General features: G+C 42.7%; 1 protein-coding gene across 2 annotated transcripts in view; it reads left to right on the forward strand.

Annotated features, from left to right (window-relative positions):
- Window positions 1-857: 857 nt before the first annotated feature.
- AVL9 (AVL9 cell migration associated) overlaps window positions 858-21,136 on the forward strand; it is a 39,250-nt gene continuing 18,971 nt past the window's right edge. Inside the window, exons 1-8 of one of the 2 annotated variants that reach the window (XM_081101984.1) lie at window positions 858-1,129; window positions 8,511-8,631; window positions 10,557-10,642; window positions 12,310-12,381; window positions 15,153-15,242; window positions 16,432-16,498; window positions 18,356-18,396; window positions 19,542-19,580. In XM_081101984.1, the coding sequence (XP_080958110.1) occupies window positions 1,037-1,129; window positions 8,511-8,631; window positions 10,557-10,642; window positions 12,310-12,381; window positions 15,153-15,242; window positions 16,432-16,498; window positions 18,356-18,396; window positions 19,542-19,580 (609 nt within the window). In that variant the 5' untranslated portion in view covers window positions 858-1,036. The remainder of the gene's footprint in view (window positions 1,130-8,510; window positions 8,632-10,556; window positions 10,643-12,309; window positions 12,382-15,152; window positions 15,243-16,431; window positions 16,499-18,355; window positions 18,397-19,541; window positions 19,581-21,136) is intronic. The other variant, XM_081101985.1, reaches the window with a different exon arrangement.

Raw genomic sequence — 21,136 nt, forward strand, 5'->3', positions numbered from 1 at the left:
AAACTTTACAGCCAGTTACTGTAGTGATCTCATATTCTATTTGAAGCAGGCACCTATCTTTAGTTTACTTCCAAACTGCCCTGGATAAGACTTGATAAATCGGTTAGTATTTCCATTATGCACTTTAAATTGGCATAGGGTGAGAGTCAATGCTTGTTAAAAAATTGAAGTAGTACAACAGCAAGGAAATTAAAAACTCTAGTGACAACTGCTCCCATATATTTTGTGCTGACCTCAGTACTAAACCCAGAAACAAGATGGACTGAAAATAATGTTGTTGCTGTTTTTTCTTTCCTTCTTTTTAATGTTGTTGTCTTAATAGCAGGATTAGAATAAGCATTTTATTGGGGCCCCTGTAAACTTCCTTTTTGTCAAGGATATTCTGCTTCAGGCCTTACGTCGCTTCCGAATTCCTATAGACAATATTTAAGTAGGAAGAAAAACAAAAGCATAGAACGAAGCAAAAGAGAAATACTGGGCAAGCATTTAAATACTGAATACACAGACAGAACAGCACCAATATGTCATCCAATATTTAAGAAGAAAGGCTAGAGAGACCCTAGGGCAGCGAATCCAAGGAAAGGAAGTGAAGGAATGAACGGAAAGCACGTTAAAAAGGAAGTAAAGTTGAGGAACGATGTGGGGAGGGGCGGAGAATTGAAGGAGGAAGAAGAGAAGGAATCGGAGGAGGAAGCAGGTGGCTAGGAGCACAGGGGACAGGTGTGCCCGGAGGTCACTGCAGGCCCCGCCCCCGGGCCCCGCCCCGCCCCTGCGGCCCCGCCCCTCCCTGCCGGCGGCGGCTGCGTCGGCTGACGGCCCGGAAGAGCGGAGGCTGCTGAGCGCGGCGCGGCGGCGGCCGGGGGGCGGGGCGGAGCTGCGGGAGCCTCGGCCTCTCCAGGCCCCCGGCGCGGCCTCATGCGGCGCCCCGGCTGACCCCCGAAATCCACGGATCGCCGGCCGCCCGGGGACCGCCGGTCACCCGGCCGCCGCCCGTGGCGGTTGAAGTCGTGGTCGTGCGCGCCCGAGGCGGCTGCCCATGGAGAAGGCCGGGCGGGGCTGCGATGGCGCCCCGCGGGGGCCCGTTCTGCACATCGTGGTGGTCGGCTTTCACCACAAGAAGGGCTGCCAGGTGAGGAGGGCCCCGCTCGCCCCCGACCCGCCCGCGGCCGCCCGGGCGTCCTCCCGCCAGCTGCGCCCCTCCCCTCCGCCCCGTCCTCCCGCCGGCAGCGCCCTCGGTCCTTCTGGCCTCTGCGCTCGTCTCCTCTCTGCAGACCCCCTCTCGCCCCACCTGCCGCCGGCCCCACGCTCTCTCTCTCTCCCGCCCCTGGACATGCATTGCGTCGAGCAGCGGAGGCGCTGTGTGTTGGGGCGTTGGGGTGGGTAGGTGTTTAGGCTCTTTGGTGGAGCGGGAGGAAGGAAGGGAAGGTCCGCCCCCCCTCCCCCCCGTCCATCTCTGTCTCCGTGGACTTTCTCGGTGCCCACCCAGGGCGGGAGCCCGCAGGAGGAGTCCGCACCCGGGCCGCGTGTGGACGGGTGGAGCTCGGCGGGCTGCCGCACGGGTGCCGCGGGTCGGTGGCAGCACCTGCCGCGGTGACACCGTCCACTCCCTTTGTTTATCTTGGGAGCCCGGGACGCGGGCGCCCGGGGAGGTGGGCTGACCCCGCCCCGCCTCCCCATTGGGCGTCGATTTTGCTATTTGATCTCGTCCAGCTCCTGCCTTTAGGTGCGCGGCTGACCGCCCCAGCTCGAGCGCGAGGGAAGACGGGTGTTTACCGAGCGAAGCCATGTGCAAATACAAAGTCATTTTTAAGCCGCTTCACTGAATGGTAAAGGGAACAATGGCACCTGTGCAGTCTGTGCATTGAGGCGAGGGGACAAAATAGGAACAGGGTTAGAGAATGAGCCCACACACTGGAAGGCAGTGATGTCACAGCGTGCTAGCGAACGGGAAATTGAAATGTTTAAAATATCGAAAATGCTCATTGCTGCCACTAAGTAATGGAGCATTTTCCTTCTTGTATGTCACAGGAATATAACATTTTAGAAGATGTCTATGGGCAGAATTTAAGTTCGTTAGGATGATAACAGAAAAAAAATGATGGAGGAAGTGAGAAGATGGTTGTGTTTGTGTTGTAAAGACTGCTTGCTATTCCTTCTCTGTTCCTCGGGTGGAAATGGCATTGGAAGAGGCCACAGAGGAGTGGTGTTATTCGGTGCCATGTCTGAAACATTCCAAGCAGCCGTAGATTATAAGGTTTTAAAATGTGACCCTATATTTACAGGTGAGAGAACAGATATTTGAGTTTGCATCATGGTGTGCAAGCAAAGTGTTCATCACCATTAGACCTTTAAAGTTCACAGCTTTCATCTTGTCCCTGTATAACTTCCTTTGGATACGGGTGCAGTAACTGAAGCTTGCAGGCAGTAAAATGATCTCTCCGAGATCGCACTGCTGGACAGCCCAGGAGTCAGACTTACAATCGCTCTGGCGCGTCCTGTGTTCATTCTGCAGAACCATGTGGCGTTTAGGTGTCTTTCCGGGTAAAGTAAGAAGTGGCAGCCCCACTTCAGAACCAAACAGTTTTAAAGACAAAAAAGAAGGAACTATTGGTAGGAGATACAATGAGATCTTTTCATTTTTGCTGTCATCTAAAGTCGAGATTAGTTATTATGTTGTATATCTGTTTTATGGGCAAAAGGAGTATACTTTTTATTTCCAGAGAGGAAAAATTACTTTATTTTTAATATATTTTTATTGATTTCTGAGAGGAAGGGAGAGGGAGAGAGAGAAATCATTGATCGGCTATCTCCTGTTCAACCCACACGGGGGATCGAGCCCACATCCTGGGCATGTGCCCTGACCTGGAATCATCCTGGTTCATAGGTTGCCGCTCAACCACTGATCCACACCGGCTGGGCTTACTTTACTGTAGAAAACAAAATGTAGTGCTGTCTGCTTGGAGATTAAAGACAACTGTACAACAGATTGTGAGATGAGAGAGGCCCTTTGGGCTGCAGTAGCACCCTGGCGTTTCTCTGGCTGTGTCTGGTGTGGGGTTTCAGCACTGAGTTTTAGAATGGTGACTGGTTCTGTAAAATGAACACTATGCTGGGAGTCAGGGAGTCCTGGCCTCATAGCTCCCCGACCTCCAGCAAATCCAAATTGCTGATTTTTTTCTGTACCTTACTTCTTCCTGAGAAGTTTAGACCTGGCGGGAATCCTTAGAGATCATCTACTCCATCCCTCTTAAATTTACAGATGAGTAAACTGAAACCCAGAAAGGTTAGTTGACTTAAGCATACTTACAGCTAATTTGGTACTATCAGGAAAACCAGAGCTGGACAATAGTTAAAGCGGTAAAACCAGATTTTATTCAGAAAAGCTCTCGTTTCCCGGCCAACGCACAAAAAAAAAAAAAAGAAAAAGAAAAGCTGTTGGAGGGAAAAAGAGATCTCAGTACAGAACTAGGCTCGATTCTGAATATAACAGGGAAAAGTGGGAATTTATAGGCAAGGAGCAGAGTGGGGATCGATGAATGGGAATTGACTACATCAGTGGTGAAGTGGGGAGTCTCTGGCTAAACCAAACAGGATTCTTCCTAAAATCAGACAGTGCAGAGACAAAATCAGTATGTCAGGTGTTTCAGAGCGTCTGTGTAAGATTTCCCTTGGAATGTACTCACCGACTACCTTCTCCATTTTAACACGGTCCTTCCAGGTGCGGGGCACTGAGTGCGCGGTCATGGACCTGTGACTCTGACCTCAGATCCTGTTAGATAGTGGGAGGGCCTTCCCATGTTCCAGATGCCGCAGGGCATGCTCATCACCAGTTCTTTCCGTGCACTGAGATTATTCATAGCGAAAATTCCCAAACTGGGTGTCATTTCCCGTTTTTAGATCCAAGGGAACCAAAGTAAAACCTTTGTGTAAAGAAATGGCTTGCAGCAGTCTGCAGGGCTAATTAAGCGCGATAACTTTCCATTAAATCTCCGTAGGCCCTTCTGTTAAAAAGCTGCTCCAGAGCGACTGCCATGATGCAGGAGTGAGGTCCGCTCACGTGGACCACAAGGTAAAGCTCTCTTCCAGTATAGCTGTGCTGAGGACCCCCAAGCGAGGCATGTAGACAGATGTCCCGTCATCTTATCTCCAATTTTTTTCACCTTTGAGGCTTTCAGATATATTTTAATGAAATACATTTTAATGAAAAATTCCTCCATTTAAATTAAAATGAACATGTAATAACTTTTATCACTTGGCCATTTTTTTTTTCACGTTTATTGGGATAATTTGTGGGAGTGAATTTTTTCGTAGATAATATTAATTTCTAGTGGTGATAATTCTAGTTGATGGCTATACTTCATGCTTAGAACACTTTTTTAAGTGAGTGAAAGTACTACCCAGACATCTAAAATAGTTTTTTTTTGTTTTTTTTTTTAAAAATATATTTTTTATTGATTTTTCACAGGGAGGAAGGGAGAGAGATAGAAAGTTAGAAACATCGATGAGAGAGAAACATCGATTAGCTGCCTCCTGCACATCTCCCACTGGGGATGTGCCCGCAACCCAGGTACATGCCCTTGACCGGAATCGAACCTGGGACCTTTCAGTCCGCAGGCCGACGCTCTATCCACTGAGCCAAACCGGTTTCGGCTAAAATAGTTTTGAGATATTTATCTATTCCAATTCTTTTTCTGAAATTTTTAAAAAACTTAGTATTTAGCAAAGGACCCTTCTTCCTTAAAAACTCATCTGAAATTAGTCTTTGACACAATATTATTTATGGGCTCCTCCTCTGTAGTAGTTTGCTTGTTATACATTATGTGTTCCAGAGTTTTATTTGTTCTTTATTTGCTTTTTGGCACTAAATAATATAAACTATTTGTCAGATTAGTGTATTTTTTAGCAAAATAATATAATCGAATGTATATCAATTAAACCTTTTGGTTCTTTCATAGTTTGGAACTTTTTTAAAAGCACCCAAATTAATAGGGAATAGCTATTTTCCAAAGTGATGTCTGAAAAGTTGGAATTATTACTTGATTTTTGACCACTGTTCTGATTTTGTTCTGTTCATGGTTTTGTATACATGGCTAGACGTTTTAATTCTTGAATAAACTGGTTTTATCAGATTGTACTTTTTCAAAAAGTAGAATTATGAAAATACTAGAACTCATGTTTACACTATTTCCAACGGTGAGTAAAGCAAGTAGAATGAGGGAGAGAACAATATATTTTCCTGTTGCTCTGAGTGGTCCCATCCTGGGAACATCTCCTTGGGTAACAGGATGTTGTGTTGCAAATTCAGGGATGGGTTGTGGAGATTCAGGGTGTGTGTGTGTGTGTGTGTGTGTGTGTGTGATGTGATGTTAGGGTGATATTGGCAAGCTCTGACGAATTCAGGTTTTGGTGACAGATGGCTGGCTGACGTATGGAGTTTTGGCACCTGCTGCTGATGGAATCCTGTGGTGACAATGATGAAACACTAAGGCATATCCTTCGTGATTCTTGTTGGAATAAGCAGGCCTTTGGAACAGGACGAACAAACTTTGGAGAGTTAGAGGTTAGGGAAGAATAAGTCCAGAGATGGTTTCGCTACTCAGAGAACTTGTGAAACAATACTGCCTCGCCCCCCTCCTCCCCAGCACTTTTATTTCTTGAACTTTAATATTTTGGCAGAGGTTTCTTCCTGATGTTCACCATCCTTTCCATATGCTGCGATGATGAACATGCCTGGCTTTGGAGGGCTGCGATACTAACATGTAGAGAGTGGAATAGTTGTCATTTAGGCCTTGGCATTGCAGCTAAGCAGCGTGGGTGTCAACCTGAATAATGGAAATTTAGAAATAGCAGGAGGATGCTTTTGTCCTCTTATAATCCTCCCCAGTAGCTGGAAAGTGCCTACATTTCTTTCTTTGGCTTAAGTCTTCATCTCTAGTGAGATGCTTATGCATCACGGATAATTCTTTCATATTATTGTGACTCAGACCCTGTGCTGAGCTCAGCCTTTGCTAGAAGATAAGGGAGGGCTGCAGAAGGCTGGTCTAGGCATGGGCACCACAAGAGGGAGACAGAGATGGACAGGGAAGAGAGTGGGGAGGATCTTTGATTCCTTCCTCCTGTTCTCCAAAGAACCTAAACATCTATTGCCCCCAATACACCAATACAGCTCCTCTGCTGTTATAAAAATTGATATTTTAAAAAAAATTTCAAGTCATATTCCAGCTTTTTAAAAAAAGTAACATTTCTTATCGTAAGTAATATATATTCACTGTAAATAGAAAAGTGAGAAAATATAGAGAAGAAAACTAGCACTTAAAGTCCTGGAGAAATCTGCTCTTCACAGCTTGGTGAATATCCTTCCCACTTTGTTGGGTTTTGCTTCTGAGAGCACCTTGTCAAAGCGGGGACAGTGGGGCAAGGAAGGGCTGAGGGCAGAAGCAGGGACAGGAGAGCGTCGAGGCGGGGCTGCTCTGGCTCTAGCAATGGAATGGGCGGTCACTCACTGAAGAGTCAGAGAACAGGGGGCCTGGGACAGGCTCGGGGGCTTAACCTGGGACAAGCTGTCACTGCCCATTGCTCCCCTGTTTGCCAGTCTCGTGGGGTCCCTTAGAGTTTAGGAGATACACACCTGTGGGGAAAAAGAGGGGAGGGGTAAAGGGTGGGCATGCTCCCAGGAGGGAGAGCACACTCCAGTTATTTTTTATGAATAGGCATAATTTTTTCCAAAAAATATACTATACTATAATGAAGTGTTATGATTTGCCTTTTTTTTAAAAAAATGTATTTTATTGATTTTTTACAGAGAGGAAGGGAGAGAGATAGAGAGTTAGAAACATCGATGAGAGAGAAACCTCGATCAGCTGCCTCCTGCACATCTCCCACTGGGGATATGCCCGCAACCCAGGCACATGCCCCCAACCGGAACCGAACCTGGGACCCTTCAGTCCGCAGGCCGACGCTCCATCCACTGAGCCAAACCGGTTTCGGCATGATTTGCCTTTTTATGTAACAAGATACCATTAATATCTTTTCATATGAAGAAATACTGAATTACAACATTATAATATTTTTGTTTTTAAATACATTTTTACTGATTTTTTTATTTTTATTTTTTTGGAGAGAGAGGAAGGGAGAGAGAAACATCAAGAGAAACATTGTTTGCCTTCCTCCTGCACGCCCCCTACAGGGGATCAAATCCAGACTGCAACCTGGGCATGTGCCCTAACTGGGAATTGAACCAGTGACCCCAACTGAGCCACACTGGCCAGGCTGAATTATAACATTTTAAAATAGCTAACGAGTATTTTGTTCTGCCCTCCTCTCCAAAAGTCTCATTGAAATAACAAAAATAATTAGAAGCTCAGAGAAAATGCTAATAAGCCTGGGGATGCCAGCACCTGGGGGCACATATTAAAAACTTTGTTCTTGCTCTAGCTGGTTTGGCTCAGGGGATAGAGCGTCAACCTGTGGACTGAAGGGTCCCAGGTTTGATTCCGGTCGAGAACACATGCCTGGGTTGCTGGCTTGGTCCCCAGTGGGAGACATGTAGGAGGCAGCCGATCAATGAATCTCTTTCATCATTGATGTTTCTATCTCCCTCTCCCTCTCCCTTCCTCTCACTGAAATCAATACAAATATATATTTTAAAAAACTTGGTTCTTTCTGTGAGACACAGTGTTGAAGAGACTTCATTGACCTTTCATTGGTCAATTCTCAATCTTAAAAAATAATAATAAATCTGAAATGTTGCTTAATGCCTCCTCACACCCCACCAGCCCGCCATCAAAACCATAAACTTGAGCCCTAACCGGTTTGGCTCAGTGGATAGAGCGTCGGCCTGCGGACTGTAGGGTCCCAGGTTCGCTTCCGGTCAAGGGCGTGTACCTTGGTTGCGGGCACAACCCTGGTGGGGTATGTGCAGGAGGCAGCCGATCGATGTATCTTTATCATCGATGTTTCTAACTATCCCTCTCCCTTCCTCTCTGTAAAAAATCAATAAAATATAATTTAAAAACAAACAAACAAAAAACCATAAACTTGAAGGTCTAAGTATTGGGAACAAGGGAGCCAATGGATGCGAAGCAAACCTAGATCTTGGCTCACTTCTCAGGCTCCTTCGTTGGACGTCCTCCTCCACTCTGTTCCATAGGATGTTGGGTTTCCTCAGGGCTCCATGGCGGCAGTTACCACCTGTCTGATGACAGCTCCCAGATGTACATCTCAGCCCACTCACTGCTACCACCACCCTCCTGTGCACATTAAGATGTGGCAGCCTGTTAAATCAGAAAGGGAGAGGCGTGCAAGTCCTTCTTTTACTCCTTTCTTCTTCCTTCCCTCCCCCTCCTCCTTCCCCTCTATCTCATAGGTCTGCTGATAATGTCACATGACGTCAGCAAGTGTGGCTTACCCTTACTCCTGTTTTTCAGCGTCTAAAGGCATTTCTGCCTTTCAAGATAAAATTCTCTCTTTGATCAACAACCTTTGGCTAACAACTTTCCTCTCCGTTTCAGGTGGAATTCTCTTACCCGCCCCTGATTCCAGGAGATGGACACGACAGCCCCACCATACCCGAGGAATGGAAGTACCTGCCCTTCCTGGCCTTACCAGATGGCGCACACAACTACCAGGAAGGTACGTGAACAGGCGGTGGGCAGTTAGTGTCATTTTTTTAATTTGACAAGACGTCTTAGATGCTAAGTACTTTGTAAATGAAATGCCTTTGGCCCTAGCCAGTTGGGCTCCGTGGATAGAGCATCAACCCACAGACTGAAGGGTCTCGGATTCCATTCCAGTCAAGGGCACATACCTCTGCTGCAGGCTTGATCCCTGGTCTGCCCCAGTCACCCCTGTCAGGACACATTTGGGAGGCAACCAATCAGTGTGTCTATGTGTCTCTCTCACATTGATGTTTCTCTCTCTCTCCCCTCCCTCTCTCTCTAAAAAGCAATGAAAAATATCCTTAGGTGAGGATTAACAAACAAATAAATACATGAATGAATGAGAGGACAGTTGATTGTGCTTAATTATAAAATGTTTATAATCTGGTTGGAGCTGACTCCTCATGCTCTAAAGCAGCGGTTCTCAACCTGTGGGTCGCAACCCCTTTGGGGGTCGAACGACCCTTTCACAGGGGTCGCCTAAGACCATCGGAAAACACATATATAATGACATATTGTTTTTGTGATTAATCACTATGCTTTAATTATGTTCAATTTGTAACAATGAAAATACATCCTGCATATCAGATATTTACATGACGATTCATAACAGTAGCAAAATTACAGTTATGAAGTAGCAATGAAAATAATTTTATGGTTGGGGGTCACCACAACATGAGGAACTGTATTAAAGGGTCGCGGCATCAGGAAGGTTGAGAACCACTGCTCTAAAGGATCCAGAGGATCTCCAGCTGAGCACCAGGCTTGCCTTGTAACGGTTGGTGAACCTTGGCTTCTCTTGCCAGGAACCTGGCCAAAGTAAGTGATTAGCCAGATTAGGATGTTCACTGCTGGTAGCACTTCCTGCATTTATACTTCAGACTCCTCTCAGGCAAACGTGAGGCCTCACCTGCACCTGGGCCTCTGCCTGCAAACTTACAAGGTCGTGCCCCAGTGCCCACCCGGAAACAGCGGCACTGCTTCTCCACCCCGGGCCACTGTCATCACAGCGCCCTGCCTGAGAGCCTGCCTGCATGTGCAGACCAGCAGCACCCCATAGAGCACGGCTGCAGGCTCGGCACTGCCTCCTGCTGCCCGTAAGGAGTGCGTTGGCAGGCTCCGTGAAGAGCGACATTTTATCATGTAGGAGAGGCTCTACCAAAAGACTAGGTTGAACTTGGTTGGATTACCTGTTTAATTTTTGATAAAATGGAGCAAATGTTACTATGCAGGTTAATAAACTTTAAATACCGTATTTTAACCTTGCAGATGTTTTTATCCCAATTTTTTGACTTATGAACACCTTTAAACATACAGAAAAGTTGAAGATTAGTATAGTGAATATTCCACAGTGTTCTTTGTATTTGTGTTTGTGTACAGTTTTGCCTGTACTATTTGAAAGTCGGTTGTAAATATCATGACACCTTAGCTCTTATTACTTCAGTATACACCTCCAAGAATAAGGTCATTCCCAGGATAATCAATATCAGTATCACAGCCAAGAGATGTGTCAGTAAGTCCCTAATGCCACCTAATACCCGGGCTGTGTTCAGATTTCCCCAGTCATCCAGGAGTTTCTGGCCAAGAATCATGCATTGCTTTCAGTCTCTCAGTTCTCTATTTTGTTTTAATCTGGAAGAATCCTGTATAGATCAAGTATTTTCTGAGATAAGTGATCATAGTCCCAGTGAGACCTGTTCTGATTCAGCCTGCTGTGCTCTGGTGATGGGTGTGTACCGTAAGGCCGTGAGAGGGGTTCTCACAGCCAGTGGTAGTGGTGCTGGGAGGAAGTGCGCACGGGTTCCTGTTTGTAATGACTGCATTATAACAACTTCAGTGTCATTATTCACTCATAAGGGTAATCACTTTAGTATCTACTTTTTTCTGTGTATCTCTTAGATACTGTGTTTTTTCACTTGCCACCCAGAAATGGAAATGGAGCCACCGTATATGGTATCTCTTGCTATCGGCAGATTGAAGCCAAGGTACGACGGTTACCATGAACAACAAAAAGAACCTTGAAAATTCTTTCTTAGCTATTGCCCACCTAAAATGTAAAATTTGGGGACATGCATATGTGGGACCTGTGATATTGTTTTTAAATTTTTATAAACGGTTTGTAGCTGTTTGCCCAATAGTAACAATTTATTCACATAAATGTCTTTGTGAGTTGATATGGGTGATTATAGTTATATTTGTATCGTGTAATATTTTGCACATTGTTTTCAGATAGTGATACCAAACTTAGTCATTTGTCTGCAGAATACTGTATTTAAATTTCATGATGTCCTTGAACTTCCTATTTCTAGTGTTTGGTGTATAACTTAGAGAAATGGAGTGGTAATGGGTGTCTTTTGTTTTTTATTTTTTTTAAGCAGCATTTTAGAAGTAGTAGAAAGTACTTAGAGTAGCTCCAAACTACTTGCCTGTTATCTTAATTATCTATGGCTAAGATTGTGATCATTCTTAAACTACTTGCCAGCTTAATAGCTCTAATTAATAAATTCACATGCATCACAGTGGGCAGCTTCCCCTTTTATGGTTTGCTTCTGAGCAGCCTGGGGTTTTGCGGGAGGGGATTCTGTATGGTAGCTTTGTGCATTTGATTTCTTCACAGACTGTTACCCTTACACGCTTTTCTATGAGATGAATTGAGCTACTGTCCTTTCTTGGGAGCCCGTTCCTTTACTCCCTCTACTCCCCTAGTTTCATCAGCAGTTCCCATGCTCTGTGTAACCTTGAGGTGGCAGTTCATACTGCCTGTCTCCCTCCCCCGGGTCTGACCCACTCCCGAGTATATTGAGGCTGCCCTTTCCTCCAAGTTTTTCTAGCCTCTTCTGATGACCAGACAGATAAGCCAGATATCAGAGGGGCTCAGAGCCTAAGAGAAGGACTTGAATTCCCTTTGAAGGAGATGGGATCTGATGAATGAATCCAAGCAAGGCAGAGAGGGAGAAACAGATTGAGGGAAGGCTCCACTCCTGGCTTCATGCAACCACTAGTCCTCAGCCAGTGGAAGGCAGGGAAGCTCCTTGGTCCTCAGGACAGATCCTGGGAGCTGCCAGGCAGTGCATGGGGAGGGAAGTCATTCTCACTTCCCTCACAGCCTCGCCTGCGGCTGATCTCAGCAGGTTGTTTTCTGCGAGCGGAGAGCAGGAGAGAGCTCGCAGGGTCATCCTCGGGATCCTGGAGGCATGCTTCCGGCTCAGAGCTGGCTACAATACCCCCCTCCAGAACAGACTCCCGGTGCCGAGGACAGCCACCTTCACGTAGCTGTTTTGTCGTCTCTTAAACTATCTCCTTCTCACCAGAAACAGTGGCTTCGAAAGGGCAGCCCATTTTACAACCAGAACAAGGATGGTTGATTTGCATTGAGTGTGGCAACTTGCACATAAAGTATTCTCCATCAGACTGTAAATTCCGTCATAAATACAGACTGTCTCTCACCGTTCCCTTCGCCTGCCGCATTCCAGCACGTGGTGCCCTGGCCGACGAACACTTATTCATCCAATGAACATTTTCTGAGATTCGCAGTAAATGCTTTTTGAATGTAATTAACCAAATGCAAGAAATGTTTTTTCTATCTACTTGCTATTTTTATGTTGAAGAATGGTTATTTTTAAGTATTTCTAATAATGACTATTTGTAATAGGCCTTGAAAGTCCGGCATGCAGATGTCACCAGAGAGACCGTGCAGAAAAGCGTCTGTGTTCTAAGCAAGCTGGTAAGGGACCAGATCGCTCCCTGGTAACGTGTTTGTTAAACTCTCATGGCAGATTCCCTCGAGGATCAGCACTGTTAGTCTCAGGACAGATCCAGACAGTATATTCAGATTCTCCAGCGGCTCAATATTTAGGCTCCCGCGGCTCCTCTTTCTCTTTGCCCTTCAGCAGCTTCATGCTCATTTGCCCTCCGCCCAGAGAAGGAGACCTCCTAGATAGGCTGTGGGGCAGGAGGTGGCACTTGACCGAAATGTACATTTCATTTATACATTTTTGTTTTGTTCCCAAGACTTTGAGTAAATAACATTTTACTAACATTCAGAGTACTATAATCATATTCAGATTTTATTGACGATACTAGAAGTGCATGACTCTTTTATGATGAAATTGTAGCCTTAACCTGCTCTTTAAAAACTGAAAATGTTTGAGGAAGGGAAGTACATAATGAAATGCACTATAACAGTGCTTTAAATTGCTTCTTCTGGGTACAAGTTGATCAGATGCAAGTGTATCATCATTTTAACTTTATTTTTTTAAAGGAATATATAACATTTACTCTTTTATATCTCTTTTCATTAAATCACGGAAAAAAGTGTGATGTTCCTTCCACTTTTATTACTAATGGAATAATAACACCTTTACCAATAACACCAGATACGTAAGCCTACATGTAATATATAATACCCAAACTTCCTTTGTGGGGAAAATCCAGATCTCTATCATGTTAATTACCTTAGATCTATATGATTACTGAATACAGACAGTCCTCGGGTTACATCGGACTAGATGTATGTCGTTTCGTTGTTGTGTCGCCATCTCCCATTTATTTATTTAAAAAAAAAGTTCCGTCATTTCGACGTATGTACATATGTGCTTTATGTTTTTTATTATTTATTTACCACAAGTAAAGGTCAGGAATTATTGACTTTCTTTTAAATTTTTTTTTGCTGTTTCTTCATTCCTGCTGTGTCTGTGCTCCATGTGAGTGACGTAGGTGCTTATGTAGGTGGTTTCCGACTTACGGTGAAAATCGCGTTTCGTGGCGCCGTAGGAACGGATCTCCGACATAACCTGAGGACCTACTGTGTAGATGTTTCTGCCATTAACCTAAACCAAAGATGAGAATATTTTAGTAGCTTAGTCACCAAATGTGTGTAGATTCTGTTCAATTATTTCTCCTGCAACTATCCAATTTCTTATACCCACAGACAATTTAAATGTAGTTTGTTTAATATAAGTTGAATTTTGCAAGAGATAATTTATCTTGGTTTTTATTACTAAGTTTAAAAACAAAGAAAATATCTGAATAATAATAATTTAATACTTACTGGCCTTAACAATAAGATTTTGAGGATCAGAATATTTCTTCCAAGACAGTAATTTTAAGTATAGGGCAAGAATAGTCAAGAAAAGGAATGATTATAAATATCAGGAAAGTGGTAGATTGCTAACCTGATCCGTGTACAGTTTCTAGAAGGGTGGCCTGAAATATAGACATCAGTGAAATCCTTTTTTTATATTGGGTCAGATGACCAACGAAAAGAAGGCATAGGAGTACTAGGTATTAAAGCAAATGCAAGGTGCTGAAAAGCTTACTCAGTAATCATTCTTCAAAGAACAGTTATAATGAAAATAAATGTCATTTATCTAGTGCCTATGTGTCAGGTATTAATTCTGTATCAGACACTTTTTATATATAATTGTCATTTTAGATATAATCCTCATACCAACTGTGAGATATAAATATTTACTGTTCTCATTTTACAAATAACGATACATTTCAGAGAAAGCGATGTCTCTCGTAGACATATAACTACTAAGTGGTAAAATGGGCTGAAAACCCGTCCTGTCTGTCTCTCTACAGGCACGGGGAGCGGGGAGAGCCAGCTCACACTGAGGGGGTAGGTGGTTCATAGTGCATGGATTAAAATATGCTGACTTTATATGCAGATGGCAATAATGATATAGTAGCAGGAATACTGGGAGTAATGGGGGAACTGTTCCAGTATTACCTGTCTTAATTAATTAAAAAAATATGCAGCATTGGCCTCTGCATTCTAAAAAGGACACAGAAATCAGAAAACATCTAGAAAAGAAGATTAAGAGTAAAAGGATAGAAATGGTAAGAGAGGGTCTTAAATAGGAGAATTAAGAACTAAGGAATAACTTTGTCCAAGTATATAGAAAAATGTCATGATAGAGGACACAGACTAGAGGTAAGCCTCCACAGAGGACAGAAAACGGAAGTTTAATTGTGGATGTTCAGCTAGCTATAAGAACTGGCTGCTTCCAGGATGGCTAAATGTCTCCACAAGCCAGCAGAACCGTGTGCAGAATTAGACTATGATTCAAATTATGAGAATAATAGCTAACATCTACGTCCTTTTGGTGCCCAATACTCTACTAAGTGCTTCCGCCTGGTTGGTTGATTCTGAAAGCAGTTTCTTAAGGTGGTGTCTTTTCAGATACCCTTGTTCGCCGCAGCAAGCAGGTATGCAGGGGTGACGTGCCCAGTTATGCGGCTGAGAGACGGGGAGACCCAGGAGGTTGGTGCCCACACTCAACCTCTGCCCTCTGAGTGGGTCCGGCACCTTCAGCGCAGCCAGGCAGCGAGCAGGAGTGAGGTCAGGGCTCTCAGTCATGAATAATGGGACCCTGACGTTGAGAGTTACTAACTTCCTTCTTCCTGTTCTCTTCAAGTTGAAAGGCTGTGGGGTGTTTATTTTTAACTCTTATCATACTAATGGCAGTTTTCTTTGTTTTTTTCTTTAAGCCTCTCTATGGCTTGCTCCAAGCAAAACTTCAGCTCATTACACATGCGTATTTTGAAGAGAAGGATTTTTCCCAAATTTCCATTCTAAAGGTAAATTTGTACCCCTCTGCAGATGTGTTTGGCTGAAGACAGATGGATAAATCGAGTAAATCCTATCAGTAATATTGTGAAAGATAATCACGTATTACCTTAAGAAAGACATTCTTCTTTGAAAATACCATTGAAGGGATAGAGATCGGCCCAAAATGTACAGTTCATACTTATTACATGCAACCAAACTGCCTTTTATTAGGAAATAATGCAAATGACTGCAACTGACATAAATGTTTCTATTAATAAAAGCCCTTTTGCTATGGCATTGCTTCTCCAAATCTGCTTGTCTTATTAATACCCTGCTCAGGATGCTTATGCATCCGGCTTCTGGCTCCTAACCCCCATTGCAGAACCCTGGAAAACTCATGACTGTTTCATTGAAATGGAGAGCATGTTTTCCTCAAGGCTGCCATGAGTAGGTAGAATATGGGTCTCTCATGGATTCTATTGAGGGTAGGACAGTTAGGTATTTATCAGGAAAGTAGGGCAATTTATCCAGGAGTCCTTAGCACCATGTGAATGAATCAAGGTCTAAAATGTAGAGGCAGGGATGGAAAGAACAAGGCACGTCTTCAGAGAGACCTTGATTGTTTCTAAATTTCGGGCCTGTCCCTAGCCAGTTTGGCTCTGTGGATAGAGCATTGGTCTGCGGACTGAAGGGTCCGGGTTCGATTGCGGTCGAGGGCATATTCCTGGGTTGCAGGCTCGATCCTCAGTAGGGGGCATGACGGAGGCAGCTGATCAATGATTCTCTGTCATCATTGATGTTTCTCTCTCTCTCCCGCTCCCTTCCTCTCTGAAATCAATAAAAATATATTTAAAAAGAAAAAGAGCCAAAGCCGGTTTGGCTCAGCGGATAGAGCGTCTGCCTGCGGACTGAAAGGTCCCAGGTTCGATTCCGGTCAAGGGCATGTACCTGGGTTGCGGGCACTTCCCCAGTGGGGGATGTGCAGGAGGCAGCTGATTGATGTTTCTCTCTCATCGATGTTTCTAACTCACTCTCTCTCTCTCTCCCTTCCTCTCTGTAAAAAAATCAATAAAATATATTAAAAAAAAAAAAAAAAAAAAAGAAATGCATTTAGGGCCTGGCAAAACCAACGGCCTCAACTGAAGAACCAGTTTCTTCCTGATCATCATAGTTCTAATTCCATGCCCAAAATGTCTAAACGGAATCTGTGTTTTGTAGGAACTCTATGAACATATGAACAGCTCCTTGGGAGGAACGTCATTGGAGGGGTCCCAAGTGTATCTTGGTGAGTAGCTTTTGACAAGTGGGAAGAAACGCCTGCACTTCTTTTCGTTTGGGGCACCGAGTTAGTTGCATGTGAAACTTCATGATCAGAATTACATTTCCGTATGGCTCTAAACTCTTCAACGTTTGATGCTGCTGCTTCCTTACACATCTTCTTAGCCAGTATTTATATTGGCAAAGGTTATAACAGGATTTTTTTTTTTTTTTTACTTTTTTAAAATTGTTGACACTATTTCAGATGTCCCCATTTTCCCCACCTTTCCCCCCCTCAACCAGCCCCCCACCTCCCTTCCCTCTGGCCATCGCCACACTGTTGTCTGTGTCCAGGGACTATGCATATATGCTCTTTGCTAATCCCTTCACCTTCTTTCATCCAGTCCCTCATTCCTCCTCCCCTCTGACAGCTGTCAGTCTGTTCCATGTATCCATGCCTCTGGATCTATTTTATTCATCAGTTTATTTTGTTCATTAGTATAACATACCTGTACCAATATTCACAACTATTATTGTTTAAGGAAATGTCTGCTTTTCAGAATAACAATGGAAGTTTTTTCCTTTTCCTTACATTACTGCTGACCAGGTCAATTCCATGGTGTAACAGAGAGGGAGGGCAAGAGAGAGATCTGCTTAGCACTTTTCTATTTTAAGGTTTTCCAAGTTGGGGGTTTGTGTAATTTGCACTATTTGACAACCCAGAATCTGCCTTGGTGTCCATGGTACTCAGTGGGCACTCAGTAAATATCCTTTTCATGATTAAAACAAAAGTGATTTATGCCCACTCAATTCCTATTTCAGCATGAAGTCGCCAAACAGGTAGTTCAGTTTTGTAATCCTGTGCTGCAAAAGCTGGTAACAAAATTCCCATTCTGAGAACATATTTCTCTCTAAATCATTTTCTCTTGTCCTCTGACAAATGATCAGAGAAGACTGTGACTCAGAAATAAGAGCCTATGGAGTGTAGTGAGCAAAAAAGCACGTTTAAATGATTGATTCCACCTTAGTACCAGCTTCATGCTCTCGAAGCCTGTGTCATTTGTAAGACGTTTGTTTGTAGAATGGGAGAAAGTGTTAGAGCTACACTGTCCATAGCAGTGGCCACTAGTGACGTGACTATTTACATTTAACTTCTTTTTTTTTTTAAATTGATTTGAGAGAGATAGTGCGAGAGAGAAACATTGATTTATTGTTCCAATTATTTATGTATTCATTGGTTGGTTCTTGTATGTGCCCTACCTGGGGATCATACCTGAGCATCCAGCCAGGGCATGACTAGTATTGACATTTATATTAGACTTAATACGAATTAAATAAAATTAAAGGTTAGGTTGTCAGTCCCACTTGGCACATTCCAAGGGCTCCGTGGCCACTGGATTGGGCAACCCAGATTTAGGATACTGCCATCACTGCAGACAGTTCTACCTTTTCTTTTTTTTAAAATATATTTTATTGATTTTTTACAGAGAGGAAGGGAGAGGGATAGAGAGTTAGAAACATCAACGAGAGAGAAACATCGATCAGCTGCCTCCTGCACACTCCCTACTGGGGATGTGCCCACACCAAGGTACATGCCCTTGACTGGAATTGAACCTGGGACCCTTCAGTCCACAGGCCAATGCTCTATCCACTGAGCCAAACTGGTTAGGACAGTTCTACCTTTTCATCATTGCCGTGCTGTGTTTGACTATTAGTAATGTGATAAATTCTGAGTACATGTATTCGTGATCAAATACTGTATAATATTTTAATACTTGCATATTCCTACTTTTTTTACTTGACTTTCCTTTGAGGAGAAAAAAAAAACTTTTTTGATAAAAACAGCAGGGTGTAGTTACAGGTTCCTTTTCTGTTAACTTTGTAGGTCTGTCTCCTCGGGATCTTGTGCTTCATTTTCGACACAAGGTATGTATTTAACTTCTGTCCTAAAAGTGTGCACATTTAACTGGGCAGATCCCCTGTGCTACACGATCAAATGCAGATTGTGGCATAACCACGTCTCAGCTCTTCTAAGATATCTCTCGTGATGACAGAGCCAAAAGTGCTGGTAGTGCTTGTATGAGAGAAATTTCTAACTGTATACAAATACTGTCAGTGATATAGGATAGAGTACTCTTTTCCATTGTCTTTGTAATTTCAGGTACCACGAAGTTAGAGTGGGAAGACACATGTTTTAATCTTGCAGAATATTTTATTTGTTGCCTTACGAGTGAAACATTTTCCAGTAGAATATCTATATGTATTACTTCTGATCTTAGTACTGAAGCATGTGTTGACTAGGGCCTGCACACGTTGATCATTTAACAAGCATTTACTGGGTATCTGTTGGGTGAATGCTCTGGACATATCTATAATAATAAAAAGGTAATATGCTTATTACACCAGATGTCTTCCGGACATCATTCCAGATGTCCTTCCTGATGAAGCTGGGGTCCCGGGTGCCTGCTGGTGGCCGGAGGAGGGAAGCCCATGTCGGGTCCCAGGTGTCAGAGGGAAGCTGGTGCTGGCAGCTGGAGGAAAGGAAGGCCTACTCTTTTTTTTAATATATTTTATTGACTTTTTACAGAGAGGAAGGGAGAGGAATAGAGAGTTAGAAACATCGATGAGAGAGAAACATCCATCAGCTGCCTCCTGCACACCCCACACTGGGGATGTGCCCGCAACCAAGGTACATGCCCTTGACTGGAATCGAACCTGAGACCCTAAGAAGACCTACTCTTGCACAAATTTTTGTGCATCGGGCCTCTAGTTCAGAAATAAATGAGTAGTTCCCACCCTTTTAGGAGCTTGCAATATTTCAAGCAAAAATGGCACAACTCCTTCCAAAAACACAATTTGTTAGAGATTTAAGTGGTTTTCACACTTTTTAGAGGACAGAGATAATATTTAATTTCTTAGTATAAATTCATGATTTTCAATGTAATTTTTAAAGCACTGTAATTATTTTAATATTAATTAAATGATATATGATATCTTTGCAGACAGGAAAAGGCAAATAAATAATAGGCTTGCATTCCTTATTTTAATGCAGCATTTCTATTTTTGTTTAGGTCTTAATTCTGTTTAAATTAATTCTTCTTGAAAAAAAGGTGAGATTTGGTGGGATGGAATACTTAACATTTATTGACATTTCTTAAATACTATATACAATTAAAACTAATAATAAAGTATAACTAATGTTTTTGCCTATCAAATTATGATGAGCTGAAGCCTACATTCTTTTTTATTTTATTTTATTTATTTATTCATTTATTTTGTTTCTTTCTTTTTTCCTTTGAAGCCCATATTCCTGTTCACTGCCATAGAAGCATAAGTTCATGTGCTCTTTTTTGAGGAGACAGTGTTACGGAATTCAGTTCTGCTCTCAGTTCTCTGGGGTTTATATCCAGATGGGGTATCACTGGATGCTATGGTAGTTCCATTTTCAATATGAAGACCCACCACACTGTTATCCATAACAGCTGCACCGCTTACCTTCTTACCAACAGAGCGCAAAGGTTCCAGTTTCTCCACATCTTCATCAACACTTGTCATTTTCTGGGTTTGGATAGTAACCATCCTAGTAGTTGAGGCAGGACCTCCTGGTTTTGAGTTGCATTCCCAAATGATTAGTGAGATGGAGCACCTGTTCGGGTGCTTGTCAGCCATTTGTATTTTTCTTGGAGAAATATCCGTTCAAGTCCATAGCCTCTTTATTAATCAGGTTGTTTATTTTTTTGTTGTCGAGTTACAGGTTTCAGACTTTTTTATTGCAACCCATAATAAAAATGTTTTACATGGCAACCTCGAGCACACAGGGATATATGTATCTGAAACAAAAATTTTGCAAAATAATACTTAGCCTAGTTACATGCAATGGCATTTATGATAAGATAAACGTTATCTAATGTGGCAACTCACCCCTACATTCTTTATAGCAATTTAATAGAATGAGGACATCCTTTTTAATGCAAGATTTGCTTTCTTGCTTGCAAGCTACTCCTCAAAGAAGACCAGTGTGTAAGGAGAACACAATTGTGGATGCTATGCTTTGTGAGATAGCACTTTAGTGTCACTAAATGATGTAATTGTTTAAAAGAGAAAAAACTCACCTAAGCAAATCTTTGCTTGTTTTTTTTTCAACTAATTTAATTATTACCAGTGTTTCAATGCAATCACTAACTGAATCCTGTTTCAGATTTTTTTTCTCAATTTTTATTCTAAAAAAACGTCAAGCCTACAGAAAAGTTGATAGAATAATAATATAGTGAACACTTTTACACTCTTCATCTGTATCTACCAGTTAACATTTTGTCACTTTTGCATTATTGCTTTATGTATGTTCGTTTCCCCCAAAATCATAATAATTTTAAAGTCATTTGTAGGTATCATGATACTTTATCCCTGAATACTTGAGGATATATCTCTTAAGAATTAAGGGTATATATACCTACATAACCAAAATATCATTTTTAGGTGTAAGAAATTTAACATTAATACAATCAATGTTACCTAATATTGAAGTCCATTTTTAAATTTCCACATATGTCATAATAGTGTCCTATAAACTGGTTTTTAAAAAAATATATTTTATTGATTTTTTACAGAGAGGAAGGGAGAGGGATAGAGAGTTAGAAATATTGATGAGAGAGAAACATCAATCAGC

The sequence above is a fragment of the Myotis nattereri genome (assembly GCF_964212035.1).
Source record: "Myotis nattereri genome assembly, chromosome: 11".
Taxonomy (NCBI): Eukaryota; Metazoa; Chordata; class Mammalia; order Chiroptera; family Vespertilionidae; genus Myotis; species Myotis nattereri.